Source organism: Myxocyprinus asiaticus, chromosome 12 (assembly GCF_019703515.2).
Source record: "Myxocyprinus asiaticus isolate MX2 ecotype Aquarium Trade chromosome 12, UBuf_Myxa_2, whole genome shotgun sequence".
In the NCBI taxonomy this organism is placed as follows: domain Eukaryota; kingdom Metazoa; phylum Chordata; class Actinopteri; order Cypriniformes; family Catostomidae; genus Myxocyprinus; species Myxocyprinus asiaticus.
Genome location: NC_059355.1, coordinates 13279605 through 13292168, shown reverse-complemented (window position 1 = coordinate 13292168; position 12564 = coordinate 13279605). Strand labels below are relative to the sequence as shown.

General features: G+C 37.4%; 1 protein-coding gene across 10 annotated transcripts in view; it reads left to right on the top strand.

Annotated features, from left to right (window-relative positions):
* Positions 1 to 12564, top strand: part of szt2 (SZT2 subunit of KICSTOR complex) — a 182615-nt gene that overhangs the window by 120978 nt on the left and 49073 nt on the right. For all 10 annotated transcript variants that reach the window (XM_051711348.1, XM_051711341.1, XM_051711340.1 and 7 more), the window contains 2 exons: positions 9675 to 9796; positions 9896 to 10078. In XM_051711348.1, the coding sequence (XP_051567308.1) occupies positions 9675 to 9796; positions 9896 to 10078 (305 nt within the window). The remainder of the gene's footprint in view (positions 1 to 9674; positions 9797 to 9895; positions 10079 to 12564) is intronic.

Here is a 12564-nt window from a genome sequence, read left to right as displayed (position 1 = left end):
GTGCACTAAATGGTTGCTAGCGTGTGGCTAAGTATTTTACAGCATGATATTTAAAGGTTCCTTGTCAGATAAGCCAAAGTTGAAGTCTCTACAATGTTCTGGTGCAGAGATATATGTTTTGCTACTTGGTTGTTAGGGTAAGTCCATCTGGTTGCTAGGCAGTTTCAAGGGTGACACTAAAAATGCTGCTTGCTGGACTGAGTGTAATGAGTGAAACCTGAAGACTCTATGACATTCTGATCAGGAGATATCATCTAAGCCATTTTGAATGGAAGTCAATGGGTTTTGGTTGTTAGGGTGCACTAAATGGTTACTAGGGTCTGGCTAAGTATTTTACACCATGATATTTAAAGGCTTCTTGCTGGTCTGAGTAAAATAATCCAAAGTTGAAATCTCTACGATGTTCTGGTGCAGAGATACAATATGTGTTTTGATACTTGGTTGCTAGGGAAAGTACATCTGGTTGCTAGGCAGTTTCCAGGGTGATAACAAAAAAGGCTGCTTGCTGGACTGAGTGTAATGAGTCAAACCTGAAGACTCTATGACATTCTGATCAGGAGATATCCATCTGAGCCATTTTGAATGGCAGTCAATATATTTTGGTTGCTAGGGTGCACTAAATGGTTGCTAGGTTGTATACAGTTGCCTTCGTGGGCACTCACAACCCACAATTCTTTGCTTCAACAGAAATGTCTTAAAAATATAACGCCAATTTGCCCGTAAATATGATGTTCAGACGCAAGTACTGTTAATTCCCAAGTTGGAGTACCTCAGCAGTTGGGTGCGGAGTATATAATATGTATTATTATATTAATATAAAATTAAAATAAAGTATTAGACTAAAATTACACCTGTAAAATCTACTTTCTTTTCTCTTTACATCTTTATAACTCTCTTAAAATGTACCTCATTCATTCCCTTCTAAAGGGACTTTGTTACCTTCTCACTTGAAGCGCTTGTTAAAGAGTGGCGTGCTGTCATAGCAACCATGTTACATTCCGTTTCCATTTGTCCTACGAAGGCCGTCTCGTTTAAATGAGATTTGTTTAAAGGAGGATGCTCGGTATACTGCAGCCTTCAAAGGACGCATCCTACCTAGCACGCAGCCTTCGAAACGAGACACAGCCAATAAGCCTAAGTAGTAGATCAGTAGGTTGGCTTTTTCAAATCAACCTAATAATAATAATAAGTTTAAATAGTAGATCAGTAGCCAACCTAATAAGTTTAAAGTGTATATCAGCAGGTTGGCTTTTTCAAGCCAACCTAATAAGTTTAAAGTGTATATCAGCAGGTTGGCTTTTTCAAGCCAGCCTAATAATAATAATGAGTTTAAATAGTATAACAGTAGGTTGGCTTTTTCAAGCCAACCTAATTATAAGCTTAAATAGTAGATCAGTAGGTTGGCTCCTTCAATCCAACCTAATAATAATAAGCTTAAATAGTAGATCAGTATGTTGGCTCTTTCAAGCCAACCTAATTAACATTATCCACGATTAATAAATCCTGTGAAATTACAATTGAAGTCAGAAGTTTACATACACCTTAGCCAAATACATTTAAATTCAGTTTTTTGCAATTCCTGACATTTAATCGTAGAAAACATTCCCTGTCTTAGGTTAGTTAGGATCACTATTTTAAGAATGTGAAATGTTACGTGATGCCATGGGAGAAGCAGACGTGTGAGCGACTGGCTCTGCGCACTTTGCTAGTTTTTTAATTATTTTCATGTTTAATTCGGTGAGATTTGATACACCCAGTTACATATTTGTTCTTTGAGGTAAACATGGCAAAGAAGTCAAAATCCTCAGACTCTGGAGACATTAAAAGACACTTACGTAATCTAGCTGAAACCTCTGGCGGGCCTGCGGACTGGGGACTCAATTTGGATGGCACGTCAGGAGAAGAAATTCAGCGTCAATTGTCCAGCATCTCGGTGATGCTGACGAAGGTTGTTGCTGACTTGGAGGATCTTGCTGTAATACGTCGATCGATTACGGTGATGAAACAAAATTCTCTGAGTTGGTCACAAGAGTGGCAGAAGTTGAAAGACGGATCGATTATCTGGAGTCATCGGAAAGGGAATTATCTGCTAATCCGCCCGGGTCAAAAACAGATTTGGAATCCATTTTGGAAAAATTGGAAGATCTCGAAAATAGGAATCGAAGGAACAATATACGAATTGTTGGAATTCCTGAGCATAAAGAGGGCAGAGATATGGTGAAATTCTTGACGAGCTCTTCCCGTGTCTGCTCGACATAACAGACCATAAACTGGAAATCGAGCGAGCTCACAGAGTCCTGGCTCGCAGATCTGTTGAGGGAGACAGGCCCAGATCAATTCTGGCCAAATTTCTGAGATCATCCATTAAAGATCTACTGTTACGCGAGGCGAAGAGCAAAGGAAAGCTTTCTTGGAAGAATCACAATATTTTCTTGTTCCCAGACTTTGCAAATTCGATGAGAGAAACATGATCGGTTCAAGGAATGAAAGTAAGAAACTCTTACATCAATGGAAGATCGCTTTTGCACTGATGTTTCCGGATGTCTTTTATAAATTGACGGACGGAGTAAGTCATGGCGTATTATTTTATGCAGCCTCCGAGTGAATTTGACTCGCTCAATACACACTTGACCATTCGAGAAACTGGGGCGCCTGTTCTGTTTTTTTGTTTTTTTGTGCTGGTTCCGCCTAGCGGCTGGAGCTTGTTTTGTTGAATAACACTCCTTCGGGACAGTTGTGGTTGAATCTGTTCGTTCTTTGTGCTTATGTCTCCTGTTGGCTGGAGTTTGTTTTTGTGGAATATTTTTAAGGGACATTAGAATGATTACATCATCTGCCGAACTCATAACAACTGGCTCACTGAACAATTGTCTGTCTGTCTGAGGAAACTGAACGGCTTTATATCAGCTGGAATTTGTTTTGTGGAGGAACACACCTTTGAGTCAGTTCAGTCTGGGACTCTCGTATGTGTACTTGGACCTTTTGAGTTTAGGGGGATTGACGCCGGTTGGCACTGTCGTGCACACGTTTTTCTTTTTTCTGTTTGTTTGGATCGGGGGGGAGTTTGGGGTTTGATTGTTGCAATAATGTTGAAATGTGGTCTGTATAATCATGTTTTTGACACACGATTTATTTTTTCTATTGTATCAAATGTCAAATGTTAATATGAGGGGATTATCTCTCTCCACATGGAATGTGAATGGATTGGGGCACCCTATAAAAAGAAGGAAGGTTATTTCTTTTCTTAAGCGTAAGAAATGTGATATAGTGTTTATTTAAGAAACGCACCTTTCCCAGCAGAAAGCTGAAAAATTTGGGAAGATATGGGGTGGACATGTTTCCTTTAGTGTGGGCTCAAGTAAGAGCAGGGGGGTCATTACATTGATAAGTAAACATCTACAATTCAAATTTCTCAAACAGATCAAAGATAAATCAGGAAGAGTCAGTATTGTTTTAGCAGAAATTCAGGGGCAAAGTTTGATTTTGGCTAATATTTACGCACATAACACTGATGATCAGGGCTTTTTTATAGATCTTGAAAGGATGTTGCAAGCTGCTGGCACCCCTCATTATATAATATTGGGAGGAGATTTTAATCTATTGATGAATTCAGTCTTTGATCATAGTGAAGCAGAAGTGTGTAAGCCCACTAGAGAAACTGTGACACATCAGAATCAGAATGAGCTTTATTGCCAAGTATGCTTACACATACAAGGAATTTGTCTTGGTGACAGAAGCTTCCAGTACACAACAATACAAAAACAGCAACAAGACTTTTAAAAAATAATTAAAATTGAATAAAAAAATAGATAAATATTGAAAAGAAAAAAGTATATGTAGAATACACAATAGACAATATATAATATATATATATATATATATATATATATATATATATATATATATATACACACACACATATATACGTATATACACACACATATATACATATATATATATATATATATATATATATATATATATATATATATATATATATATATACACATACATACACTACCAGTCAAAAGTTTTGAAACACTTACTCATTCTTTATTATATTTTTTTTTTCTTCACATTTTAGAATAATAGTAAAGTCATCAAAACTATGGAATAACATAAATGGAACTATGGGATTTATGTTGTGACTAAACAAAATCCAAAATAAATCAAAACTGTGTTATATTTTAGCATCTTCAAAGTAGTCACCCTTTGCCTAGAATTTGCAGAAATGTACTCTTGACATTTTCTCAACGAACTTCTTGGTCTCGCAGATATTTAGAGACTTTTGAACCCATCTGGTAGAGACTATACATTTTTTTCATCAGTCCATAACATTTATGCTAGAATAGATTTTTTTATATATATATATATATATATATATATATATATATATATATATATATATATATATATATCTAAGTCCCTCATTTCATCTGTTGTTGACTGCTAAATTGGAAACATCTTAGTCTCAGATCACGCCCTGGTGAGTTTAGAGGTGTTGCCACATACAGAGAAAAATAAATCATATAGTTGGCGCTTTAATGTATCCCTTTTGCAAAATCCTGATTTACAACAAATGTTAAAGACTGAAATCAGTGTTTATATAGAGACCAACTGGTCCTCAGTATCCTCTGTGGGCGTGGCTTGGGAGGCACTTAAGGCGGTTCTTAGGGGTCGGATCATACAGTGTGCCTCATTCATCAAAAAATCCAAAGCACGAGAACTCGTGGAGTTGGAAGGGAATATTAAAAGTGCAGCGGCAGAGCTGAAGCGCAGAAACTCATCTGACGACCTCAGAGAATTGACACGATTGAAATACAGATATAATATTATTTTGTTTTGGTTATTCAGGGCAAGACAGTCATATTTTGAGTCAGGGGACAAAGCAGGGAAGCTTTTGGCTAGATATATAAAGCAGAGAGAGTCTTTTTCTACCATTCCCTCAGTGAAATCTGCTGGTGGTGAAATTTTTACTACGGCCATTGATATTAATAATGCTTTTAAAGAATTCTATCTTGATCTCTATAGCTCCACGTCTTCATCTATTGATGAAGATATTAGAAACTTTGTGGAACCATTAGAACTTCCTAAATTGACGACTGAGCAAAAAAACTCACTTGATTCTGAGATAACCTTGGAGGAGATTGACGAGGTAATTAAGGCCCTGCCTACTGGCAAGTCTCCAGGGCCAGATGGTTTTGCCGCTGAATTTTTCAGATGTTATGCTACAGATTGATTACATAGGCCGATTGACAAAGGTGGGCCTGGCCTACCCAAGATTTTGTTTTTATTATTAAGCGTTTTGGTCTCAGGCATTTGGCTCAATGGTCGCTTCCACCTGAAAGAGCCCCTCCCTGGTTTTCTATAGAACAGGAAGTCCTTGCCCCTATTTCGCCATTGCAAACCATTTCTATCAATCTAACCGGAAAAGTTAAGTTACACCCCGTTATCTTACATTTGCACATGATTTGGACAAGAGTGGCCAGAGTATTCAATTCGGACATTTATTTAAATGTTGCCTTAAGCATATGGCTTAACCCAAAATTGTGTATCAACAAGTCCCCTTTCTGTTGGTCAGAGTGGATTGTGAGGGGGTTTGCTACACTTGGCAACCTGTATGAGAGTGGAGTGTTGAGATCTTTTGAGAATTTGGGTCATCATTTTGGGATTCCCAGTTCTCAGGTATTTACAGCTGCGCCACATGCTCTGTACTGTTTTTGGGAGTAGCACACCCCCCCTAAAATGGCAGATACTTTGGGAGAGGTTTTTACCGCTTTTGGGAAAGTTCACGAGGCATCAGTGTATTACTCCCTGCTGATTCAGAGTCTGGGGGATGGAGCTTTAACTTCTATTCAGAGATTATGGGAGAATGATTTAAATTTAGTATTGGAGGATGGAGTGTGGACTAAGATTCTGAAAAATGTCATGTCTGCATCTAGAGATGCAAGGGTTCGCCTTATGCAATTTAAGATTTTACAAAGATTTTATTGGACCCCCTCTAGATTATATAGGCTTGGTCTTAAAGACACACCCACCTGCTGGCGATGCTAATCAGAAGTTGGAGACACGACCCATGTTTTTGGGGATGTGTTAAAATCCAAGATTTTTGGTTAGAGGTTCAGAATTATTTGTGAGACATTCTGGGCACTCAAATTTAACTTTGCCCCAGACTTTGCATTTTGGGCGATGGGGAAGTTATAAATTCAGGGGACAAATATCTAAAAAATTGGGTTTTGACTGGCGTGATGAGTGGCAGACAAATTATTTTAAGGGGTTGGAAGTCAGACGGAGCGCCACCATTTCCGGAGTGGTGTGCGGAGATGGGAAGGGTGGTGGCTTTTGAGAAGATGATAGATGGAAGGCTGGGGCTGGAGGACTTGTTTTTCAGGAAGTGGGGTAGGTATTTGGTGGTTTTGGAGGACTCTAGGGGAAGGGATGAGGAGAGAGACGTTTAGTTTAATTATGCATGTTTATTATATATTTTATTTTTTATTTATTTTTATTTATTTATATTTAATTTAATTGTATGTGTATGTGTACGTGTATTATTTTATGTGACCACAGGGGTGTTCTTTGGGGTAGGGTGGGGTTGGTGTTTGGGGAGGGATATTAATGAGGGTTAAAAGTAAAATGTTGATTCGGTGTGTATATGTTGTGTTTTTCTCTGTGTTTTTTTTTTTTGTTTTGTTTTTTTGAATCAATAGAAAATGTAAAAAAGAATGTGAAATGTCAGAATAATAGTAGAGAGAGTGATTTATATCAGATTTATTATAAAGGCTTTTCCAAGGACGTGTCAATGTACACCTGCCTCAGACAGACTCTTTAGGACTTCTCACCAGAGGTGTAACGAAGTATAAATACTTTGTTACTGTACTTAAGTACAGTTTTGTTTTGTTTTTTATACTTGAGTATAAATATTTCTTTGGACTTTTACTTTCACTTCACTACATTTTGAAGAGAATATTGATACTTTTACTCCAATTAATTTCTCCAGACACTTTCGTTACTTTTGCGACTGAACACAGCAAACAAAATAGAAGCTGTACATGCAAAGATGCATGCAGATCGGCGATAGTGATGTGTGATTCCTTGAAAGAATTGAAAGAGTAAAATCTTTTAAATTTGATTCCTTTGAACTGAACAAAAAGATTCAAAAAGCGGTCTGAATGATTCGTTTTGCGAATCACGAATCTGATTCAAAATCACAAGCAAAGCACACCAGATTACGTGTTCTGTCTCCACTGGGGAAGACAAGAAACTGCTTATGTAATTAAAAAAAAATTTTTTTCACTAATTTGATATGTTTAGGCATAAACATTATGAAAGCTGTTAAATAATGAAGTTATGTGCGATCAGTCTCCCGCCTTTCCAGGAGACCTGTTCCTACAAGTGTCAATCACATGTGTTCACATTTTACATTTAAACAAGATATGATGTGTATGAATAATTACCAGCGCTCATGAAAATGCCCAACAATATTTATTTTGATATTTGCTCATGAATATGTCCATAATTATTTATTTTTATATTTTTATGAAGATGTGAATGGTCTTTGCCTAAGCAAAACTAGTTTTCTGGTGGTGGCAAAAGTGTTATATTTGCTTTGTAGCATATTTATGCTACAGTATGTGGTAACTTGGGTTTTCTGGATGGTTGCTAGGGCATGCAATGCAGTTGTCATGGTGATCTCTTGTGTGTTTTTGGCACATTGCTACAGTATGTGGTTGCCAGGTTGTTACTATGCTGTTGCTAAGTTGTTTTCTGTGTTTTTTGCACATTGCTCTGTAGTTGACAGGGTGTTCTAGGTGGTTGTCAGGTTGTTGCTATGCTGTTGTTTAACTGTGTTTCAGCACATTGCTATGCAGTTGCCAGGGTGTTCTGTGTGGTTGCTGTGTGGTTGCTTATTGGCCCAAATGAAAAGAGCCCACCCCCACAAGTCTCTGTTCTGGTCACTAATATGACTCAACTCCCTCCTTCAATGTTCCAATTTTTATGGACTGTGGTGTTCATTTACACTCATCCCATAAATATGATAGTTCTGATGTGACTTAAATGCGCCATTAAAAGGATAGTTCATTTAAAAATGAAAATTCTCTTATAATTTTCTTACCCTCATTCGATCCAAGATGTGTATGACTTTCATTTTGTTTCTGCAGAACACAAACAAAAAAAGATTTGCAGAAGAATATCGCTGTTATGTAGGTCAATTCAATGTAAGTGAATGGTGTCCAGAACTTTGAAGCTCCAAAAAACACATAAATGCAATATAAGAGTAATCCATAAGACTCCAGTGATTTCATCAGTGTCTTCTGAATGGATCCAATTGGTTTTGGGTGAGAATAGAACAAAATACAACTCCTTTTTTTACTATAAATCTTGACATTAGCAGTCTCCTTGGTGATCAGGATTTCAAGCTCGATTACACCTCCTATAGCACCATCTAAGGCTCTGCGCATGCGTCAAGCACTATAAAGTGAAATCAGGCTTGAAATCATGATCATGCCTAGAGATTGCAATGGCAAGATATACAGTGAAAATGAGTTACAATTTGGTTTGTTCTCACCCAAAACCAACTGAATTGCTTCAGAGGACATGGATTTAACCACTGTAGTAGTATGGATAACTTTATGCTCCCTTAATGTGCTTTTTGTAGCTTGAAATGTCTGGGCACCATTCTCTTGCATTGAATTGACCTATAGAGCTGAAATATTCTTCTAAAAATCTTTGTATGTGTTCTGCAGATGAAAGAAAGTCATACACATCTGGGATGGCATGAGGGTGAGTAAATGATGAGCACCACCAATCATATAAGTTGCCATGGGTTTAATGAACTGTTCCGTAATTTATGCAATTTACTTGTACTTTTAATACTTAAGTAAATTTAATATCAGTTACTTTATTTAAGTCGTTTTCTCGTGAGCTACTTTAACTTTTACTTGAGTAAATTTCCATGGAGGTAACTTTACTTTTACTCAAGTATGACAAATGGATACTTCATACAACTGCTTCTCACTTTGGTTGCGTCGCATCATAAATAGAATTTTTAGGTTGCTGTGTCAATTTAAATGTAGTTTGAAATTTAGAAAAACAAATATCGAGTTCCCTGCATTCGGAATTGTGCTCTATTCAACTGTGAATGCAAGAGTTTCTCATCTTGTGCTGTAACTAGTGGATTGTTCTCTGTACAGCTGCACGTTGTCTATACAGGTGGAGTTTCCCTTACTTCCCCCTGCTGAAAACAGGTGGTACTTCATGTTTAAACTGCTCACATGGTTGGAAGATTCAATGGCCCAGGGATATCATTATAATAGCTTTAGTTTTTTTGATGCATTGTTTTTTTATATAATTAATCTTACTGATTAAATCGACAGCCCTAATTTTTAAATCAACCTATTAATGGTTTACTTGTAGCTATCTCTGCATATTAAGATGGGATATGAGAAATTATTTTAACATGGAAGAACTCAAACACTTAAGCTTTGAGTAAGTGAAGCATTCTCAAAACCACTTTTCCCCTGTAGAGTGCATATTTTGAAGGTAAACTGAATAGTATTGATTCAAGAGTGCCAATTGTAAATTGCCTTTCCCCTTTTGAATCTTTAAATTTTGCTCTCTGTCTCTTATATCTCCTATTTCATCGTATGTAATTCTCTCACTGTCTTTTCTTAAAGCTCATAAGGGTCTGCAGCGATTTGAGGCTTTGGAGCACAGTGATTGGCTGAGCCCAGGACAGGCCGTGAGGGGCGTGGCTCCACGTCAGCGCTTCCTCTACATACACATGGTTAATAAGAAGGTCAGTTGTGAGCAAAATTTCTAAATCTGTGAATTTGTAGTTTTATGGTTTAGTGTCCTTCGTATTTACTTTAACAGCTGTCCCTCTGTGTTTTTACAGGTGACTATGTACACGTATAACTGGTCAGTGGATCTGGGAAGCTCTCTGAATCAAGGTCTGGTCAGACTGGTACACTGGCACAATGCTCGTGCTCATGTGGTCAACTGCCTCCTGAGTCAAAAGATGGGCCTGTTTCATCATTACTGCTTCTCTGATACACCTGCACACGATGAGCTAAAACAGGTCAGCACACACGTACATAAACACACTGGCTGTGTTCAGAGTTGAAGTCAGAATTTCACACACACTTAGGTGGAAGTCATTAAAACAAATCTTTTAACCACTCCAAAGGTTTAATATTAGCAAACTATAGTTTTGCCAAGTCGTTTAGGACATCTACTTTGTGCATGACATGACTAATTTTTCCACAAAAAAAAAATGTTTGGACAGATTGTTTCACTTTTAATTGACTATATCACAGTTCCAGTGGGTCAGAAGTTTACATACACTAAGTTAACTGTGCCTTTAAGCAGCTTGGAAAATTCCAAAAAAAGAAAATTAGTCAATTAGCTAATTGGAGTCAATTGGAGGTGTTCCTGTGGATGTATTTTAAGGCCTACCATCAAACTCAGTGCCTCTTTGCCTTACATCATGGGAAAATCAAAAGAAATCAGCCAAGACCTCAGAAAAAAATTGTGGACCTCCACATGTCTGGTTCATCCTTGGGAGAAATGTCCAAACACCTGAAGGTACCATGTTCATCTGTACAAAAAATAGTATGCAAATATTAAGACCATGGGACCACGCAACCATCAAACAGCTCAGGAAGGAGACGCATTCTGTCTCCTAGAGATTAATGTAGTTTGGTGCGAAAAGTGCAAATCAATCCCAGAACAAGAGTAAAGGACCTTGTGAAGATGCTGGAGGAAACAGGTAGACAGGTATCTATATCCACAGTAAAACGAGTCCTATATCGACATAACCTGAAAGGCTGCTCAGCAAGGAAGAAGCCACTGCTCCAAAACCACCATAAATAAGCCAGACTATAGTTTGCAAGTGCACATGGGGACAAAGATCTTACTTTTTGGATAAATGTCCTCTGGTCTGATGAAACAAATATGGAACTGTTTGGCCATAATGACCATTGTTATGTTTGGAGGAAAATGGGTGAGGCTTGCAAGCCAAAGAACACCATCCCAACCGTGAAGCATGGGCGTGGCAGCATCATGTTGTGGGGGTGCTTTGCTGCAGGAGGGACTGGGGCACTTCATGAAATAGATGGCATCATGAGGAAGGGAAATTATGTGTATATACTGAAGCAAAGACATCAGCCAGGAAGTTAAAGCTCGGTCGCAAATGGGTCTTCCAAATGGACAGTGACCCCAAGCACACCTCCAAAGTTGTGGCAAAATGGCTTAAGGACAACAAAGTCAAGGTATTGGAGTGGCCATCACAAAGCCTTGACCTCAATCCAATAGAAACTTTGTGGACAGAACTGAAAAAGCATGTGCAAGCAAGGAGGCCTACAAACCTGACTCAGTTACACCAGTTCTGTCTGGGGGAATGGGCCAAAATTCTAGCAACTTAGGCTACCCAAAATGTTTGTCCCAAGTTAAACAGTTTAAAGGCAATGCTACCAAATACTAAAAAAGTGTATGTAAACTTCTGACCCACTGAGAATGTGATGAAAGAAATGAAAGCTGAAAAAAATAATTCTCTACTATTATTCTGACATTTCAAATTTTTTAAATATAGTAGTGATCCTAACTGACCTAAGACAGGGAATGTTTTCTATGATTAAATGTCAGGAATTGTGAAAAACTGACTTTAAATGTATTTGGCTAAGGTGTATGTAAACTTCTGACTTCAACTGTACACACTATGTTTAGAATGGAATTCAAGCATACTATTTAGTGCACACTTTGTAATAAATGTTCTGCCTACTATTTTTGGATATAAAACAGTATGCACTTTGCAGTGTGACCCAGTATGTTTTCAGATAACTTCAGATGTGGTGTCCAGTTGTCTCATAAATAAAAATGTTTATTGATTAATTAATTAAATAATTGATTTGTTTATTTATTGAGTTATTTTAAAAGCTGTTTGTTTGGCTATTAGCCAAAACATGCTTATTTTGCACTTTTAAGTTTGAACTTTTTAATAGGTCTGGCAATCGATTAGAATTCTTAATTGAATTAATTACATGATATGGTGATATTAATTAATTGAATTAATTGCGATTAATCACATATAATATATATATATATATATATATTATAATTAAAATAATATTTCAGATAATTAAAATTAATTACATTATTGTGGTAGAAGATTAAAGCATTGATAAGACAATACAAAAAGTGGCATTAGCAATCAATTTTGCAATTGAATTTGTCAATCTGTCCGAGATAGATTAATTATAAGGGCTTTTCTAGGTACACATCAAGGTACACCTGCGTCAGACAGACGCTTTTTTGGTTGCATCACATCATAAGCAGCGTTTTAGGTCACTGTGTTAAGATAAACATAGTTTGAAACTTAGAAAAACACTCAAGATACCTGCATTCAGAATTGCACTCCGTCCAGCTATGCTTGAATGCAAGCAAGGATGACTGTGGTTTGTTCTCTGCACAGCTGTGCGTTGTCTATGCAGCTGGAGTTTCGCTTACTGTCCCCTGCTGAAAACAGCTGGTGCTGCAAGCTTGAATTGCCCTGATGGAAGGAATATT